Raw genomic sequence first — 22,086 nt, 5'->3', positions numbered from 1 at the left:
ATAATGCACCAGATTCATGGTGACGAAGTGGTGGATCCACTTTTTTGTCAACACCGCAGCGAGAGAAAAACTAAAATGACTGCATCGGTCGCACAAGACTAGTTTTGATTCAACACGGCTATTGGTTTTGTATTGAATTGAATGATATTTTGATTGTGTAAGAAATGTACCACTCATTAGCATATTCATGGCAGGTCTTTTATGTACAGTATATGTAATGTACATGTCTTCTACGGTAATACTAGCCAGTGGGTGTGACAGAGATTGCAATTTAAGACTACCAACTTTGTTTGACACTGTTACACAAATAAAATACAACTGTTACCAAGCATCTGACACAAAGTATGGAGTGTCTATAATCATTTCCACTCCCATTGTGTCCTCTCATGGTTGTTGTGCATGCTAGGCACTTAACCCTTTCTGGGGCTGGGGTCATTACAGTGGCTAACTACTGAAAAGTTAACACTTTTGACCGAGATAAAACTAAATATTGAGAAAACATTGGCAATGATTTTAATAAAATACTAAATAAATCAAAAGAAAAGGAATATAAATAACAATACATATTCCAAAGTTGATTTATTTTCATATTTCATACGTCATTGATGCAAATAGACATCCCATTCATTTTAACCAGAAGATGTTAGTGAATTCACATGTTTCAGTGGCATTGAGAGCCAATGAGTTAAATAAGTGTCCTAGGTTTATATAAAAAAATGTGGACGGGTTAATACCAATACCGGTCTTGCTAAAATCATTGAAGTCAGATAATCAGTTGAGATTGTACAGAATTAATAATATTCCCAACTGTTAGAATTATTAGGTAATATTCTATATGTGTTGTAAGCATTTTTCAATAAGTAGTAAAGCTATAAATCAAGTCATGGGATGGACTTTTTCCTGCGCAGTCCTCTCCTCAAGGGCAAGGGAAAAGAGACGGACACTTTTTCCCAGCAGGACCAAATGAGACTGTTATGTCGCGGCTTCACCAGCAGATTTGAAAATACGGCTTTGTTGACATTATAATACTGCTTGGTTTACTTATGAATGCTTTGTTTACCTTATAATGAAAATATTATGTACCATTGTTTTGGGGAGATGTCACACCATTTCATTTTGAGACTGTTGTTTTTCTAAACCAGAAGGTGTTATTGTACTGATTACATGAACATGTTTTTCGGATGTCGCGATTAAATACAATGATTCAGTTACTAGAATTTAGAATGCACTGTGGACTAAGACGGCGTCGCATGGCATTTTCCTTGCAAGTGTAACCAGAAATGTTGAGAGATGTTTTTCCTTTTTTAATTAAATATTACTAATAATGATTTAAAAGGTTTGAATCATTATTCTAACACCAACAATCTATTATTGTGGTTAGTAAAATGTAGTATAAAGGATTGAAACTTCTCCACAAAGGGGACTGTACCAGGAGTAATAATCTGATACACATTAAGAGTGGCTGCAATGAGTGACCCACATGGCAGGTCACATTAGCTAAGATGGAGGGCAATGGGAAGATATTCTTGGATGTACATAGCCTCCACATTAATCACGGCTGCCCTTCCTGACTTGTGCCCGCTTACTTTGTCTGTTAGTGCTCATGTAAAACAGCAGAGAGAGAGGGCTCTTTAACTACGCCCTGTTTCTGTCAAGCACTACCTACTAGGCTATTGAACCGACAACTTGACTGAAAAGTAGGGGCTTCATGCTGAGTAGGAAATAAATGCATGCCATTATGTATCAACCACCCGGCAGTTTAAATGAATGCATTTGGTGTCAAGTACACAATACTACCTCTACTTACAAACAATGTTCCCTCTAATTTTTCGTTGGTCTGAGCAGAAAGTCAACCTCCCTGAGCGCACTGAGTACCAGTGTGAGCGACATCATCGGTACTCGGATGATTCGCCTAAAGACGTTTCGCCGACGGACGTTTGACAGACGGGCAGGTCGCCGAATGAACGTTCGGCGGAACGTCCATTCGGCGACCTGTCCATTTTTCATGTAAAACATGCTGTAAAACACGAAAAACATAAGTGGACAGAGCTACTGCCACTTGCTGCCGCTTAAACGGCGCCATCATGGGGAAAGGGAAAAAAAAAAAAAAAAAAAAAAAAATCCGATTTTTTTTTTTTTTTTTACTGCGCGCCATATGATTGCTGCTGCGCAGCGAGGACGAGAGTAGTGCGCAATTGCGCACGCGCGCAGCTTAGAGGGAACACTGCTTACAAATGCCTCTACATACAAAATATTCAGGTTACGAAACCCTTTGATGTGAAAACTTTTTTACAAGATACGGAAATGTGTCCAAGTTATGATTCATCATAAATATAAAATAAAATATGAATACACTTGTTGTATCCTGTATTTTATTTTTTAATTGTCACTCTCGGCTGTCTTCCAAAAACCTAGCTGGCGCCTTCTTTGTCAATGTTACAGTATACAGAAATCCCTCGATATCGTGGATAATCTAGACCAGACATGGCCATGATAATTGAATAACTGGGAAGTATGACCACCCCTATTATTACTACCATACTACATGTTTTTGCGCTTATACAAAAATACAAGTACACAAGTACAATTATCATGAAGTGTATTTATCAAATACTAGTTATAAGCATATGAAAAGACTGGAATGTATTCATTCATCACAAAAGGTTTGCGGGGTTGCTGGAGTCTAACCCACCTGACTTCGGGTGAAAGGCAGACTACACCCTAAACTGGTCGCCACTCAGCCGTAGGGCAAACAGAGAGAAAAAACGACCATGCACATTCACAATCATACTACCACCCGCGGGAATCAAGCCCGACTCATCCAGGAGATCATAAAAGAACCTAGAAATACTTACGATAGAACTGCAGGCCTCACTGGCCTCATTTAAGGTCAATGTTCATGACTCTATTATAAGAAAAATACTGGCCAAAAATGGCATCCATGGCAGAGTTTCAAGGCGAAAACCATTCTTTCATTTGGGATTTGAAGCCAGGGCCCCAGAACTGAAAGGCCGACGTGCTAACCACTCAAGCCGCCGGGCCGCCCAAACTGATAGATGTCCATCATTTTTTTTCATAATTTTTCTAGAATTTCTTTGGATCGTGGCATGATGCTCTGATATTGTAGCCTTCTTCACTTTGTCTGATACATTCTATTTAAGTGTTTTTTGATTCAACACGTGATGGTAATCAGGTGTGGGTGTGGCCTGTAAAATTAAATTCAGCTTTCCTTCGATTGTGATTATTCACACTTATTTGGTGATTTAACAAAGGGGGGATTACTTTTTCACAGCGGACCTGACAAGTTTGTAATTATTTCTGCCTTGGGAAATAAAATCATCATTTAGAACCTGCATTTTCTCTTTCCTTTGGTTGTCTCAGTGTCATACAAAAACTGATTTGATGGTCTGGTCTAATTGTTTTTGATTGAATCACAAGCTCTCTGCAGGATCTTTATGTCATTGGTTTCACCTATGCAGAGGCAGAACCTTACATTAATTTTTATTGTACAATTTCAATCATCATAGCTCTTTGTGAGTCTTGATATTTTCTTTTTTTTTTTTAAGATTCTATCATTTAGTTAGTGTGCAATAATTTGTGATAGTGTGACTTTAATTTTAATGGGTTTTATGGGAACGTTGCTCTTCACAACACAGTCACACTGAAGATTGGATGTCTAGTGCACTTAATGGCAGACAATGAGTAGAGCAGTGTCTGACAAACCCAATTAATACAATGGCTTTATGAAGTGCATATGTAGTAATTTAGCTTTTTTTAAAGTATTAGTTTGTCAATAAAACAGGATATTGGTACAATATCGGTATTGGCTGCTATGAAACAGGGTGGTACCAGAATCAGTTTTGGAGCCAAACATTGGTATCAATGCTTACCCTATGTTGTGTTTTGTATATGCTTGTGGCTATTTGGTTATATGCTCATTGAACGTTAAACCTCTTCGTTGGTGTTGCTAAGACATGGACAGTAGGATAGTGGTGCACATACTGCACGACAAGCCTCAAGTAAACTGAATGAAGCTGCTTATAGCCCTAAAATGACTCACTAATTTGATTTATAATTGCCTATCTTCTGTTGTTCATTCATTTCCACAATACTTAAGCGTTAATCAGAACATGTACCTTTGTGTTCATTAGCTGGAACCTGGTTATCAAGTGAGCAAACAGTGAGGATGGGGCATCCCAACAATATTTTTTAGGGCAAATGTTGTGAGACAGAAGCAAAGAGAAGAGCGGAAACTATGATGAGTGAAGCCTCAACTGAGTTGGGATAAAAATATCCTCAGCGTTAGTGTCCTCCTTTTCTCCACTTTTGAAGAAAAGGGGTTGGGAATGGGAGTGCAGCACTGCGCCAGAGTTAACTGGTATTATGATTGCACTGCAGCAGAGAGGCGTACATACATGTACTGCAAAAGAAAGAGCAATTTCTTATCTTCTTTCCTTATAACCGTCTTCTCTTTTGATAGAATAGCACATATAATTGGACATGTTAAAAGATAACATTTACAAACAATAATTAGGTGACACCTGCAATCAGCGAAAATTGCAAAGGGGACCCTGCTGAAGGAGAATAATTTGACAAAAAAGACGCCACAGGTGGCGTGAACTTAGTGTGACAGGAAGTGACTATACAAGGTGAAGAGGAAGGCAATGTAGCAGGATCACACACCTCCTGCTGTCCATGGTGTTAATGTGTCACCGCGGCTAAGGCTCAGCATCATTTGCCAATATTAAAATGATTTTAAGGACACCAGGGCACATTTGTGAAATGTATTTGGTTTAGATGAGGAATTATTAAAAGAGCTACATGCTGGAAAAAGCAGTCTTAAATCTATTACAGTGTCCAATCTTATTTTCACATTGTCCTTGCGATTTTCAAATGCAGGTGTGCAATATGATGATATGTATTTTCTATTAGGAGGTTTATACCTGTTAATAAAACTGCATTACTTTTTTTGGTCTCATTTACAAGAAATTTGCCAGTCAAGGATTAGAAAACTGTTCTCGTGTGATTTATAATCTTCTAAATTAATGCAATGGTGTCATAGTCTTGAATATACTCTCGTTTTCCATAAATCAGCTGCATGTGTGTGTCAGGTGTTTTGTGGAATATCCACCCTCTAAACTTTAATTCACAAGAATCTTTTCTGTTTCCCTGTCTAATATGGTTCAAAGACTCATGGATTTGTCTTTGGTTTACCTAAATTTGGTTTGCGGTGGTGGTCCCTCTCCCCAGGCCACTTCATCTAGCTCTTGTGACAGTATCCTGTACTGGGTCTGCACTGTGACCTCCTCCCAGTGAGAGGTGCTCAGAACACCTCACCAGGCAGATGCCAAGGAGGCATCCTGAACAAATCACCAAGCCACCTCATCTGGCTTCTCTTAATGAGTGCCACGTCCAATGCCACGACTACAAAGTCAATTATTGAACTGTGATGAGGGTGTCCTGGTGCCCAGTGCACATATGAATCCTCTTATGCCTGAGCATGGTAGACGACCGCAGATGTCCAATCACATGCATGAGGACAAAAAACAGTCAGGACCTTGAAAGCGGAGAGAGGCTACTCTCTCATATACCAGTATTAATCCCAATGTGAAGGTAGAGAGCCCAAACTGTGTGTTGAGGTAAACTTGGCTACATTGAGTCAGAACTTCTCAACTTCACATACTAGCTCGGGCTCCTTCCCAACTAGAGTGACATTTTATGTCCTAAGAGCCAGCTTGTGAAGTCAGGGATCGAACAGCCAAGATCCTTTGGCTACCACCGAACTATCTATGCACCTGACCTACTCGGCCATTCCAACAGGTGGCACTCGCCATCGAGCCCCACCTCCAGGCCTGGAGCCAGAGTTGATTCCCAGTCTTCGCGTCCGGGTGAGGGAAAACGGAGTCCATAGTTGAGACTCGTCATATGAGATCTTCGTTGTCATTCTGTGTCTGGTCCCTCACCTAGGACCTGTTTATCAAGGGTGATCCTGCCAGGGGCACAAACCCCACACAACATAGTTTCTAGGATCGTTAGAAAACATACTCCCCCAAACTTCTTCTGTGACGTGATTTATTCATGATAGAGTGAGAATAGCCACACTAGAGGGTTGTTCAAGAACCCAACACTGCCAACTGAGACACTTTGGAGAGAGAGAGCAGGAGTGTTAGGGTTAGTTGGGGTGTTGGTTGGTTTTATTATACCTTTTTCCCCTGTGTGTCCTGTCTGTGTTCTTTTCGCCTTGTGTCCCTCCGGGCTTCCCTTCCTCTCGTAACCAGCTGCGTGTACTTTGTGATCTGTCTTTCTGTTTAAACCCCATGTGTTTGTTAGTCATTGTTCGGATCATCTGCTTTGTTTGTACCATGCCACGTTTTCATGCCAAGTTCCTCGTTACCCAATGTCTTTCATGTCAGGTTTGATTTCTAAGTCCTTTTATTTTTTAAAGACCCTGCCTCAAGTAAATAAAGTTTTGTGAGAGCGTTCCATTCCACTTGTCAATTGCCTGCTTCCCTGCTTTTGGGTTCAACCACGTTCCATGACCGAGCTAATCGTAACAAGGAGAGATGTTTGTAAATGACAGATATAGTCAAGGGCTAGTGCAAATGTGCTATTGAGTATTGCCTGCATGCTGAGGGATTGGGACCAATGAAGTTTGAATAAAAGTCAATTATGTTTGCTCACAGTTTGTCTCACGCCCATTTATATGTAAAGATAAATACATTTCACTTGGACTTTCGAAACTTGAAATTTCTTTTGTATCCAGAGACATTTTATTTCTATTGAGGCCCTTTGTAACTTAAATATTTCGTATGTTTCAGACGAGCTATGAGAGGAGGGATTCGTCATCTTAGAGAGTTGACTTAATGGATAATTTAAAGTGCTACATAAGGTTCATTATTCTTAGGCTTGTGTATTGCACACATGACAACAAATGAGACATCATCTTGTACAGGCTTGAGTCCATTTGGTCTTTTGGTATTTAAATATTATTCAAATCAATACAAAATGTATATTCAAACTAATTGTAAGATCACAATATTTGGTTGCAATGACATGACCTCAGATTTCCCTTCCCAACAGAAGATCTTAAGATTCCTATCGTTGTAGCCAAGAAACTGATATTATTAAATTGCAAGTCTAGTGCTTCAGGAAATGGCTAAGTCAAAAGATAACAAGGAAAATTCCATAAATTATTTCTTAAAACTTTGGAAACCATTCTTTAGCAAAATTATCAAAATAAAACCTTTATCCAAAACTAATGCAAATTGCATTGCTGGAAATATTGAATTAAATATCTGCAGCCCACAAATGTTATTTTTGGTTTAATCACCCATATAGAAAATGCATGCACCTTTTAGAAACCTAAACATTTCAATCTATTGTCTTTATACTTTAGTTAGTGAGAAGAATTATATGAATCTGAGTATTTATAATGTGCTCATTCACTCTATTATATGATGCAGTCAAGAGAAAATGAAGGTTTCCTGCTTCAAAGCATTTATAGTGATTCTATTGTATTTTCTTTATAGAGTTTATCACAATGCTACATTCCATGTTTACATGCATTAGGTACAACAATTCAATGAACTCAAATGAGGACTGTATTAGTATGTTGCCTTTACAGAATCAATCTAACAATGTCAATAAAGGGTGCAATGCCTTGTAGGTAGCTGTTGGATTATGCAATATGAAAAAAACGTTTTTGTTGATATAATTTCTAGTTATGTAGAATTGCAGTACAGGTGGCTTTCCCAAATTTGGGTAAAGCCACAACATTAAAGAATCTAAAAAGCTCTTAAATGGAAGACTCCTTCTTAAAAGCTTGCTCCTACTATTTAAAAATACCTAAAACTTTATGAATAATAATCTGCATTCCTTCCTCAGCTAATGTGTGTCAATATTATCCCTTTCTCTCCCATTGGCCGTTGACATATATGAAAAATGTTAATGGCCCGTAAGATTGGCCCCGGCCTGACAAATTATGTTTCTCAGGTCCAGGCCATAGGGGCTCATTGGTTGATTTCTCTCAACCACTCGTAGGCATCTGGGGCCACTCATCACCTGGAAAACAGCCTGAGGCAACAAAGCATGAAAATAAAGTCAGCTGGTTCAGATTTACAACACTTTGATGTCCAGATTGAGCATTAGTTTGTCTTTTCCCTTTTTTGTTTCCTAAAACAAAGATTATCTTCGAAATACTGTACAATATTGTGAGGTAGCTCCATGTGTGACAAATATCACTCCTGTCTCTTGTCAGTCATATTGCAAAACAGACAGAGCTACAAAAGACCTCTACACCATTTCCCTGGCTGCTTCACGGCTCAAAAAGGTTAAAAAGAATGTAGACATGACTGAATGTGTAAAAAGGAGAAATAGAAGAGAGGAATAATAGAAAGATTTATCAAAGAGCTCTTCAGTTTTATGGAGCAGGATCCCAATGCTACCACTGTATCCATTTCTTTACTTCTCTCCCTGTCCTAAATGCCCAAAACTTCCTCTTCAACTCTCATTCACCTCTTTATCAGCCTCTTTTCTCTCTCTCACTCCCACTCCTTCTCCTCCCTTTAAGCTCTGGCGCTTGTTCTTGTGTCCTGTTAGTGCATCTTGCTATGCTCTGCTTAAAAAGGGAAGAATGTTCTATAATTAACAGGGTCACAAACAAATACACACAATCCAACAAGGCGAATAATCCATTTGGAACCTTAAATTACCAAGTGGCTTGCATTTCAACCTTGGATTGTTTCGAATGTTGTATAAAATATATTCATTCATTCATTCAACTTCCATACCGCCCATCCTCGAAAGGGTTGCAGGGGTTGCTGGAGCCTAACACAGCTGTCTTTGGCCGAAAGGCAGACTACACCCTAGACTGGTCGCCAGTCAGTCACAGGGCACACAGAGAGACAAACGACCATCCGCACTACCAATCATACCGCCACCAGCGGGAATTGAGTCCACGCCTGCCCGCACCAAAGTCAGGCGAGTGAATCTCTACACCACTCGGCGGCCGCTTATAAAATATACAATTGTGCAGTTTAGATCAAATTGAAAAAAATTACGGATCAAACGTGATATTGTTCTTCACAACTTCACTATGGCGACATGGCTACAATGCCAAACTGTATAGTGCATTATAAATTGGATATCTAATGTATCTGCTATGCCTTTGAAAACTGAAACAGGGTGAGTGGAACTCACTTGATGTAGAAGTAAAAAGAGTAGCAAGGTTAGTCATGAAAAAAGGTCTTAAGTTATTACAATATCCAATCATTTATTCCTTCTGCGGAGGCTCAGAGGTGCTTTAGCCTATCCCAGGGACTAATGGCTTGAGGCGGTATATATCCTTTACAGCCTTCCCACTTAAATTCACACCTAGGAACAATTTAGACTAGAGTGTTGATTTACACAATCCATGTCGTTTGCATTTAGCTTTCCTGTTTCTATGGTGTTCATAGCTGGTGGCCATCTAAGGTAGGCTGAGCACTGGTTAGAAACTGGATCTCAAAAAGTACATGTTGCGCAGCATACTTATTATACAGTCTTATTTTTTAAGTACTCCCTGATAACAATGACATCATTTTATTTCTGTATTTGTGATACCAATACTGAGACATCAGTGCAACACCAATTAAGTTAAATGAAATTACTTACTTGTGTAACGCGCTAGGTGGCAGTTTACTGCTTTTTTCACTCTGGCCATAGCAAGATGTCCTCGCTTCGGGGATGTCACCATACTCGTCCAACATGGCAGCTGCTGCCGATGTTATGATCCCCAAACCATCGCGCACACGTGCCTCAAGTGGATAATCCCAGTCATCATAGGAGACCGAAATCATTCCTGACGGGAACTCTTCTGGTGTTATCTCCGGGTTCCCAGTGGTCAGAGATGGTACGATCCAGATATAACCAAAACCTGTGAGGCCCAGAGAGCGAGCCTCCTCCAGGATGTAGAAAGCCTCATCTTTGGAGCAATAAAGCAGAACAACTGGTGACTGAACCTTCTTCAGCATGATCTGAGACCGGCTGTCTTCCTCCACTGCATCCAGGATGATGATATTCTGCAAGTCCCAGCCAACAAAACTGCAAAAGATTGCAGCATTGATTTATCAATTCAATGATAGCTCACTTTTATGTTACTATCGGCCACCAAGGACCGTTAGCAGTAACCATTATAATTATATTAAACATTACTGTTAGAGATTCTATCAAAGTATATTGGTGTAATTATGTGTTGAATGGGTTGTGGAAAGAAACAAAAGAAGGGTTTAAAAAGAACCAATTTTTAAGCAGGTTCCAGACTACACAAATGAGAGAAAATTTGTGCAATTTAATATACTACATCACAATTTCTGGGACAACTTAAGGCAGTACTGGTTAGAATGAAATTATTTTACTCCTCAATAAACATTTTACCAAAACTGGGAACATCATCAATCTACATAGATCAGATAATATAATTTTTACAATCCCTCTCTCTAGAAAGTTATCTCAAGTGAGGGGGAACAAGGGCTCATTAAACGTCCCACAAGATAAGCCCAAATAGATCATTTATCCTCCTTATCTAATGGCTGAGGTGCCTGATGGTGTAACGGTTCACTCGCCTGACTTCGGTGTGGGCTCGATTCCCCTGCCCATTTAAAACATTTGTATATCTTTGCAAAAAATCAGTAATAGTTCAATACTTTTAAGTAAGCATTCAGTCAGATTCAAGTATTTGACATTCAAATTAAACTATATAAACGTAAACATCACAATGGCCATTACTATTTATGACCCTTAAAGCAAAGGGGGAAAAAACCTGTGCAAATATTGTATTGTGCAATATTGATCACCATCATTCAGTATATTGTGACCAAAACATAACACATGGATTTGCAATTCACTTTTGCCATGTAATTCATCATTTCAGTAAGTTCACATTCATTCATCCATTTTCTGAACCGCTTTATCCACACTAGGGTCATGGGGGGTGCTGGAGCCTATTCCAGCTGACTTCGGACCAGAGGCGGAGGACACCCTGTATCGGAGGCTAGCCAATCGCAGGGCAAAGCAGACGGATAAACTTTCACACTCACACCAAGGACCTAGGAGCAATTTAGAATGTCCAATCAGCCTACCATGCATTTCTATGGAATGTCGGAGGGAACCGGAGTATCTGGAAAAAAACCCACACAGGCCTGGGGAGAACTTGCACACTCCAGACAAGTGGAACGACCTGGATTCGAACCCAGGACCCCAGAGCTGTGAGGCCGACGTGCTAACCATTCAAGCCGTCGGGCCGTGTAAGTTCAAGTATGATGCATATTTAGCAATGCTTGAATGTTTCAAAATATCTAGGTTTCATTTCATATTTGCTCCTTAGAGTGCCATAGCATCTGTCTGAGCTGGACTTGACTCACTGGCCCATTTTATTTTCACTTGAGATGATACAGGATATTGGCTATTAAAGCTGTCTTCACATGACCAAGCCCAAGTAAGCAGTTCAAAAAGCAACGCGTGATATTATAACAAAATAAACAGGAAAGCATGTCCCTCATACCAACCAATCAAATATGCAAATGGAAGGGATCAATATTCTTCACACTGACTGAAAATTGAACCGTAGGTATTGCATCATTATTGCAGAGGTCTGTAGTATTATTGTGGTCTAGTATTATAAACGTTAAATTAAAGCGTGAATCAGATTGAAAAATTGGGACAATTTGTCATATTGATGCATCATTCAAAACTGTGGTTTTGGCATAATTAAAAAGAGTAAAATCTTAGCTTTCAAACAAAATATAAACATTTTGCAAAGGCATTTAATTCTAGAGCAACTGGAAATTGAAGTTGGGTTAACTTAAACATATTTAATATAACAGTGTCAATGAACCGCATCAGAAGCCAAACAAGGGTAATTTATTAATTGATTAACTTAAATCCTGAACCTTTATTGTGATTCCAATTGACTTGAACATATTCTTTCATTCATTTTCTGAACCACTTTATCCTCACTACGGTCGCAGGGGGTGCTGGAGCCCTGGATTGATGGCCAGCTGATCGCAGGGCACGAGGAGACGGACAACCATTCACTCTCACACTCATACCTAGGGGCAATTTAGAGTGTCCAATCAGCCTACCATGCATGTTTTTGGAATGTGGGAGGAAACTGGAGTACCCGGAGAAATCCCACGCAGGAGAACCCGAAGCAAACCCCTGCAGGCCGGTGAGAACATACAAACTCCACACAGGTGGACCCACCTGGATTTGAACCCAGGACCCCAGAGGTGTGAGGCTGATGTGCTAACCACTCAAGCCGCCGGGCCACCGACTTGAACATAACCAGCCAAATTTAGATTTTTGGAATTTCTCCAAAATCTTTTCCATCACTACATTCACATCTATTATTGTTACTCAATACCCACACCATTTCAGTCCATCGCCATGCATTTGCAGCAGATTCAAAATTGCAAGCCGACAGTTGATTACGACTGTCACGACTTTATTCTTCTTCCACAGAGCCATTCAAATCTTGTTAAATTGTTGTTGTTGTTGCTTTTGAATCCATAGAAAAGTAAGTCTTTGTTAAAAAAAAGATTAAGACATCATATTCATTTAGAGACTGGTGTGGCTGTCGCCAAAAATCCACTAATTAGAGGCTGGCATATTCAAATAGGAGAATCCAAATATGATATAATTGGCGGCCGGTGGTCGAGTGGTTAGCGTGTCAGCCTCACAGTTCTGAGGTCAAGGGTTTGATCCCAGGTGGATGCTTATGTATTGTGTGGACATTGCATGTTCTCTCCGGGCTTGCACGCAAGCCCGGGGAGAACATGGAAACTCCACACAGGTGGACGTGACCTGAATTTTAACCCCAGAGCTGTGAGGCCGATGCCGGGCCGCCTGAATTATAATGTATTAAGAAATAATATAATTAAAATAATATGCACAGAATTAAGAAACATGAATATTCATCTTCATTGTGACACCTCAATTTCATATTTAAGATAATGGTATTATTCCTACCACTACTTTATTTTTTTAAAAGGTTGCAAGTAGGTCACATAGACAAAAGAAATTACATATGTTGAGACAATAGTAATTCACACACTAGCAATCGTTGTCTCAGAAATTCTGAATCGTTTATTTCACTTCCAGCTATTTATTATGGGCTGCTGTGCTGTAAAGCATTACACTTCAGCATCAGTCAAAATGACCCAGAGGTGTGGAAGACAGCAAAGCTGCAGGAGTACTAAACCAAACTGTCATCCACATTAATTTGAAGAGTGCTGCTTAAGTCCTTGTGGGCTGCAATGTTTGAAACCAATATGAAGAGAGAAGATGAAACATCCAAGGCCAAACAGTAAGCGCAGTAAGTCGCCAAGCCAGTAAACAACCTCAGTCACTGCAGGGACATCTGCTGTGATGATGGATGCGATTACAAAAATGAAAGAATTATTCCAGATTTAAAACAGTTGGAACACACTTGGCTGACTTCATGGGGAATATATATATATATATATATATATATATATATATATATATATATATATATATATATATATATATATATATATATATATATATATATATATATATATATATATATATATATATATATATATATAACCGTCTAATAGTGTGCCTTTTAGCTTTCAGATGTTTAATTTATATTTCCAAACATTTTTTCTTTCTGAACAAGAATGATATTCACTGATTAAGACAGCTGTCAATGCACTGTTCCCAGATTTTAATGTACATAAACCTTTAGAATGCTTTTGAAACAAAACCAGTATTAAAGAAGTCATGTCACTTTCCTCTGGCAGTCGCCTAATTTACTGAACCTCTATGTGTTTATTAGCTGGATTGAATATGCATTACGCAAATTCAATGGAGATGAGATGCTTATGCTTATTATGTGAAATAGTTGAATTCTGGTAGGAAATTGCATCTAGGGCACACACTGTGGCCATGTACTTAGAATAGTCGAGTGTATGTTCCCTACTTTTAGGTAGACAGTGGCATGCAACCATTTTGTCAGACTTGTTTTATCGAGCCCTTTTGTTGCTTTTCACAGTTTATAATGCAGTGCAATAGTAACTGAAACCTAAATAATTTACCATACAAATAAACCTCATAGCTTTGTTGCTACAATGATGTAATGCCTCTAGCACAACCACAGTTGCCTTTCTGTCACGGCATTCTTCTGACTTACTTGCCAGGCATGACCAATGTAAGAGTTGGAATTAAATGTTGGTTATGGATGCTTGGTTGGTCAAGCCTGAAGACTTGGGCGCAGTGAGGTGCCTCTAATGAGGCAACTGTAAACTGGTCTCTTGTGAGCTGGGGTCAATAATGTGTGCACAAAGATATGAGTTCGTTAGTTTAAATGTTATTTAAGATGCCCTTAACTGGACACCTCAATTGGAATGCATGAAAAATGAAGTTGTTGTAGGTTAATATAAATGTGTCGACATTACTACTTTGGTAGAGCATGTGTACATTATCTGCAAATAGTTTTTAATGGGATTGATGTCAACAATAATATAAATAATGCTCCAGCAATGTATGTATATAATAACCTAATATAGATGAAACTCAAAGTTGAAATGACTACCAAATATTTTTAATAGTATTTTCCACAAATTCAGGAAAAATTACATGAATTATACCTGTTGTCTACAGTCGTCTTTAGAATGTTGATGAATTCCTGGTAGCCGGGGAATTTTGATGTAACAATAGAGAAGATGTGCCAGTCGTACTCTTCCATAATGTTCAGCATCAGCAGAGCCTCCTGCTGGATGGAAGCACCAAACTGAAAGAACGTTGACTTCACATCCTGAAATAGGGAAAAAAGACAGGAATGTAAGTTGTTTGATTCTAAAACTCAGAATTTTATATCATTCAGGTTAAAAAAAATAAAAAAATCTTACTCAAAACAATTGGACCTGTACATGCACATTTTCACACATATACGCTCGCATAAAGGCAATGCTGTGTGCATGGCAACACACTCTATGGCTGCGGGGCTGTGAATAATTCAATTAAACCCAAATTGGATTGATGCAGCGTACACAAGCTCCAGAACTCTATCAGGCCAAGTTCATGGAAAATAGGGTTACAATCATATCATGCTGACTCTATCAGCCCATTTTCATTTATTCAAACCTTTGATTGGGCAGCACTGACAAGCACCACTGCTGCTGGCAAACAAATTAACTTCTTTCATGTCAGCAAATTTACACCAAATGAATCATGAGATAAAATGAAAAAAAAAAAAGAATAGAGTTGGAGGAATGCACAGTATGTTACTTAGGGGTAGAAACGTCTGGGTAACTGCTTATATGATCGGATTTGCGATACAAAGCTTACAATAATGATTACCTCAAAATATAGTGATATAACAATTATTGATCATGAAAACAACTGACATGTTTTTTTTTGTTGCGGACAATCTGTCAACAAATGTTTTCTTCCTCACAGACTACGAGAATATTACAGTGCAACATTTCTGTTAATAAATACAGTGACACTTTATTAATGCATTATTCTTTCCGACCTCATGGTCTGCCATTGCCAACGGCAGACGTCTATTTCATTGAAACTAGGAAGACTGACTTTGAATCCTCATTTTTGAGTGCCATAGATAGATATTCGTTCATTTGCCCTACCCAGTCAAAATTAATCTGACATCTAAAGATAGGCAACAAGTGAATTAACATAGGCACTATTTTAGTAGTATATGAGTTTACTGGAAAAATTTGGTTGGGACCTGGCAGTGAACACAGACAATATTCATTCATTTTCTGAACTGCTTATCGCAAAGAGTGCTGGAGCTCATTCCAGCTAACACCAGGCGGGGGACACCCTGAACTGGTGACCAGCCAATTGCAGGGCACAAGGAGACAACAGCTATTCATGCTCACACTCATACCTAGGGGCAATTTAGAGTGTTCAACAAGCCTACCATGCATGTTTTGGGGATTGGGGAGGAAACCCAAGCATCCGGAGAAAATCCTCGCAAGTCCATGGAGGACATGAAAACTCTACACAGTAAGGACAGACCTGGAATCAAACCCTCGATCCCAGAACTCTGAGGCCAATGCACTCACCACTCGTCACCTGGGCCGCTACCACACAGGCACGATTCCAGTGTAACATTTGCTAGGGTTTATCCCGACGGCCAATGTAATTGTGAGCTTGAATGGTTGTCCGTTTCATTGTGCCCACTATTGGCTGGAGTCCAATTCTGGGCGCCCCCGTCTCCTGGCCGTGATTAGCTGGGCTCCAACACCCCCCGCCACCCTTGTGTGGATGAGTGGTACGGAAGATGGATGGATCGATCTATAGGTATATTTATGCTTCTGTATTTATACGAAACAAACAATTATAATTTCTACACACCAAACACAAGTAGTTCTTTCAATATTGTTACCAATATCATATTTTAGAGATTTCGACAGACACCATGGGAAATTCACACAGGTAGGAGATATAAATAGCAGTTCTCATATCCTCTGCTGCCGATAGCATTCAGCATTGTCTGGTTTTAAGCACCGCAGTCTCATCATTAAAGACCAAGAGCCCTGTCCCTACTGTAGTAAAGGGATGTTTTATACTTTACAGTTGCACCGGTGGCATAAACAATGTGTTACATGCTGAGCTCTGAAGCCCGGGAGGGTCTACTGATGGAGAGACTCAATGACGTGACAAAAAAAACCCTCTGTGGCACATTTCTAAATATAACCAGACAAGGATGGAAATAGCTGCAGCAAAACAATAGAGATGGAAATTTCTGTGAGGGGGCCAAAAGGAGCTAAAATGCCAACTGGACCATCGTCACTGCAGCCAAATAATAAAAAACAACATGAGGTTTAAATGATCATTAAAAACAGAAATGAATAATTCTAATATAATATTTGTTTTGATTGATCCTCTTCAAACCAATTCACAAATGTCTTCAAGATTTAGACTGAGGTAACATATAATTCTAATTCAAGAAAACAGAATTAACCTCCACAACAAAATAAGTCAGAAAGGCTGCTAGGCATTCCAAATTTCCAACAATATTATTTAGCACAAAAAATACAATATCTTATTAAATTGTTACACCTGAATATAGATCAACAATCATGGCTGGTAGACTGGAACAATGCAGGACTGTCAACCCTCCCATTTATCAGTTCCAATGTCAAGCAACACAGCTGCTTCCAATACAATTTGTGATACAATGCTAATAATGACGTTGATCGCATAAAATAGCGAACACTTTTCAAGGCATTGGTCAGGAATTACAATACATTAAAATTGTTAAGGACAAAAAATACTAAATACTAAATACTATTTCTAAATCAACAATGCTCTTTTTTTCTCACTGTCTCTTCTTCACATACTTCATTCTCTTCCGCTTATCTAAGATCAGTCTAGCCCTTCCGGGAGCTCCCCGCCGTGTTCTGGGTTGTCACCATGGCCTCCTCATGATGGGAGGTGCCCAGAACACTTCACCAGAGAGGTGTCCATGAGGCATCCTAATCAGATGCCCGAGCCAACTCATCTGGCTCCTCTCGATGTGGAGGAGCAGCAGCTCTACTCCGAGCCCTCCCCAGATGACCGAGCTTCTCACCTTATCTATAAGGGAGAGTCTGGACACCCTGTGGAAGAAACTAATTTCAGCCGCTTATGTCCGGGACCCACAGCTCATTACCATAAATTAGATTAAACGATAAATAGAGAGCTTCACCTTTTTGCTCAACTCCTTCTGCACCACGCCGGACTAATGCAGAGGCAGCATCACTGCAGACACTGCACCAATCCGCCTGTAAATCTCCCGCTCCATTACTACTATGAAACTACCTCATCTCATCTCATTTTCTGAACCGCTTTATTCTCATTAGGGTCGTGGGGGGTGCTGGAGCCTATCCCAGCTGACATCGGGCCAGAGGCGGTGGACACCCTAAATTGGAGGCCAGCCGATCGCAGGGCACAGGGAGAAGGACAACCATTCACTCTCACACTCATACCTAGGGGCAATTTAGAGTGTCCAATCAGCCTACCATGCATGTTTTTGGAATGTGGCAGGAAACCGCAGTACCTGGAGAAAACCCACCCAGGTCCGGGAGAACATGCAAACTCCACACAGGTGGACCGACCTGGATTTGACTGATTGATAGTGTAAATAATAGAATGTTTTAAAATTATTTTGGGGAATATTTCACATGTGGACGGCCCGGTGGAGGGAGCGATTAGACCCTCACAGCTCTGGGGTCCTGTGTACAAGTCCTGCGTGGGTTTCCTCCGGGTACTCCGGTTTCCTCCCACATTCCAAAACCATGCATGGTAGGCTGATTGGACACTGAAAATTGTCCCTATGTATGGGTGTGAGTGTGCATGGTTGTACATCTCCTTGTGCCCTGCGACCGGCTGGCCACCGATTCAGGGTGTCCCCCGCCTCTGGCCCAGAGACAGCTGGGATTGGCTCCAGTAACCCCCGTGACCCTAATGAGGGTAGAGCAGTTCAGAAAATAAGATGAGAATATTTCACATCTATGCTTTCCTATGTTTTCTCAAAATATATCGTCTTTATGAATCCATTGTACACAAAAACCTCACTTTCCTGCTTCCCTGTTTGCATCCTCCTTTTACCACCATCAACACTCAATCTTACTGCTTAATTCTTTGGTAGCTAACAATGAAAATAGCTTCTAAAACAGTTCACTAAAAACTTGAATAAAATTGGTTAACACTTATACTTTGTACATCAGCAAAGAGTTAATGCACAAATGTGTATGCAAAGGTTCCCGAAACATTTGATGTGTTGCTGAGAACAAACAATCCTTTGGCCCTAAATTGTTAAACAAAGTACAAACACGCATACATTAATACAACCCTACAAGTGACATCAAAGTCGCCTATTTTTAGTAGGAAACTTTCATGGCCAAGGCACACTTGAATACAAAAAGTCTTGACTCACAGTGTTGAGCACAGGGGCAGAATTGTTTATTAGTGTGTGTATGTATTTGTTTGTGTGTATTAGTGTGTGATTGCTGTGGTTTCTCTGTCAGGACTTTTTAACAAGCAGCCGAGACCCCACAGGGAAACATTGACAAAATAACAGCATCCCTCTCTCTCCATCTCGTCTTCTATCTTTGCGTTTGCCTTGTTCTTCCAGTCTAATAAGTCCAATATCTTCCTCCTAGTCTCTTCCTTTAAGTATTCTCTATTAAATTTACTATCCAGGAGATCTTTTTCTCCCCTCCCTTCCCTTGAGCTTCACCGCAAATTCCCACCCACTCCAAATCTATCCGATTAAAACCAATGCTGCCTCCCTCTTCCTTAAACAAGTTTTCATCTTGAGCATTCAGAAGGTTCATTCATTCATTCATAAAACCTATGTAAGCTCGGGGAGAATATGCAAACTCCACACAAGTGGACCGACCTGGATTCAAACCCAGGACCCCCGGAGCTGCGAATCATTAAATACTATTTGGCGTAATGGCTCCTCTGCTAACGTTGTGCATTCATAGAGCCAGTGAGGTGTTGGATAATAGGAAACCAACTCCAGCACGACAATATAATTATGAAAAAATATTGGATACAGAAAGTGTTTGTAGTGTTGCTTGTGTGTCGCAAAGTGATGCATTCGTGGGCACAAGGGCTGGTGGTGATGGGTACAGCGCCCTTGACTACAAATAGGTGTCAATTACGCTAAACCATGCATGGATGTTGTAAGTGAGGTAAGTGGCAAGTGATCCTGTCTTGCCTAAGTCCAGAAAGAGCAATCAAGAGAAACACTTTTAGACACAGCTATGTCAAAGTACCTGGACTTGTAACTGGCTTGATATTTTGTAAACTGACCAGCTTTTTCGTATCACGGCACAATAATTTGTCATTTGTTTCGTAACCCAGAAATCTCGCATGTATAAGCATTCATAATTAAAGGTACCACTGTAGTTTCTTACTAAGGATAAGTCTAAAATTTTGAGACTTTCAATTGAATGGCGAAAAACCTCAAGTGTTGAGGTCTCCGATATATTTCCTCCATTTCCAAATGGATTAAATATATAGTAGTGCCATCAGTGGCATGTGTTATGTAATGTATTGACCATTGCTGTAGATTTGTGACTAACAAGGAAACATTTGTAGACTATGGGCCAAATTCTACCGTCTCTCCTCATGTTATTTTTTTGTCTGTTTTTTAACTTTAGAACCTTTCGTAACCACTTGTTCTCTCATCCAGACGACTGCCACATCCAACACACAACCAGGGAATCTCAAAAGAAGTGTGATTAACTGATAGTTAATGTTAAGTCAAGATCCAATAAGTGCCATTTTCCTGAGACCTGTGAATTTCAGCAAAATTCCTGTTAAAAGAAAGAGCAAACACAGATGTGCAATGGGCCCTGGCTGTTCTGAACAGAATGTGGAACTGTATTTATTTATTTTTAATGTAATAAAGAAATAGTATGTATGGATTTGAATACTCTGCTCATACGAATGCCTGTTGAGGATGCCCACATATTTTTTTGCTTCTGCGAGTGGACATTTTTTTGACAGACATGCATTAAATTAAAAAAAGATAACTCTTAAATGAGTAAAGAAGCTATCGTGGGACTCCTGCGTATGTTTCTCTTCAACAGATCTCTTTAATACATTATTTTTTTTGTTACAAACAAAAACCTCCAGAGGCTTGTTTTTAACACCGTCTTTTTAAAGACTGACTCCTTGTATTTGTAAGTCAGCATTGAAAACAAATACAAAAAAAACAAAGACCACTAGCACTGATATAATCGACCAAATAAATATCACAGTTCAAACACTATGACTGCTGACCCAGATTGCCTCTTTGACGATTTAGTGAAATATATCCGATTGTTCTCTCTGTGTAGCCGTGCACTATTGGTTGGGTTCCTGCTTTACAGTAGAATATTAAAATCCATTATATATTTAACTTTGGAGTCAGACAATAATAGACATTCATATGGTTCTTAACTCTAAATTAAAATTATTTAAATTAGTTTATAGCTTTTAGATTTCCAAATCATATTAATTTTTAAGTGGGTGTGGCCCTGATTGTATGTAAATTTTCCGCCAGCCTCCAATTTCAAATGGATTGGCTGTCTCTCGCTGTCATTGGCACCTAGGAGCCATGAGTTAATGTCAATAAATGAATGACAATGTTGACAAAGCCAGCATCGTGAGACTCTAGTACAATAAATAATTGGGAAAAAAACATTTTATAGCTTTCTGGGAAGCTATTTTTGTGGTGTGTTTTCTCACTCCATCTAAACTTCAAGTGCAATATGATGTTTAACTTCCCCAGGGTGTTTCACTTACTACATCCTCTGACATGCAGGTGGAAAAGTTCTTAAATCTACTGCATATTGCATGCAAGAACATATTGCACTGTGCTCCCATATTTTAGGGTTGTTCCCCCCAAAGTATGTATCTGTCATGACAGTGTAACAGTTTACAGTTGAAATTTGTAAGGTCGATAACATTTCCATTATTTCACGCAACATTTTGTACCTTTGTCTTCTATTGCACCAGAGCGGCACTAAAATGAATTTTTCGGTACCAAGGAATAGCTTGTCTATGATGCAGAATTTACTTTACCAAAGACAATGCACAGGGTCGTTAAAGACAAAAAGGCGTATTTCTTAAGATAATGATAGATATTGAATCATGTGGTGTCCAATCATCATTTATGCTGAATGAAGGTTTGTTCATTCACTGGCATCCCTCACACTTCAAATTGATTAGACATCTAGCACTGTCAGTGGCAGCCAATGTGGTTAAAAAAATAAAATTTTCCTCTGGCTCAGATGCAACCTCCCAACAATTTGTTCATCACTAATAGACATTCAACCCATTTGAAGTGGAAGGGTGAAAGTGAACGAATGTCCGCTAACTAGCGCCATCACTGGCAGACAAGAAGTTCAGCAGTGTCTGACCTAGCCTAGTATGCAAGTGAGTATGCAGTAAAACAGGGATAAACGAAAATAACATATAAAATAAAAAAACTATATAAATGTCTAAAAACATGGTATACATAACATGAATACTCTATTCTAAGGGTCTCAAACTCGGGTTGGTTCGCGGGCCGCATTA

The 22,086-nt window shown here is 39.5% G+C and overlaps 1 protein-coding gene across 1 annotated transcript in view; it reads right to left on the bottom strand.

The window, feature by feature from the left end:
- The window catches only part of grin2aa (glutamate receptor, ionotropic, N-methyl D-aspartate 2A, a), a 123,518-nt gene that overhangs the window by 33,215 nt on the left and 68,217 nt on the right, over nucleotides 1-22,086 (bottom strand). The window contains exons 3-4 of the mRNA XM_077618346.1: nucleotides 14,652-14,818; nucleotides 9,652-10,080 (exon numbers count right to left, since the gene is read on the bottom strand). Of these exons, the coding sequence (XP_077474472.1) occupies nucleotides 9,652-10,080; nucleotides 14,652-14,818 (596 nt within the window). The remainder of the gene's footprint in view (nucleotides 1-9,651; nucleotides 10,081-14,651; nucleotides 14,819-22,086) is intronic.

Source organism: Stigmatopora argus, chromosome 14, assembly GCF_051989625.1.
Source record: "Stigmatopora argus isolate UIUO_Sarg chromosome 14, RoL_Sarg_1.0, whole genome shotgun sequence".
Taxonomy (NCBI): Eukaryota; Metazoa; Chordata; class Actinopteri; order Syngnathiformes; family Syngnathidae; genus Stigmatopora; species Stigmatopora argus.
Note: the sequence above shows the minus strand (reverse complement) of the source record. Positions and strands in the feature narration are given on the sequence as shown.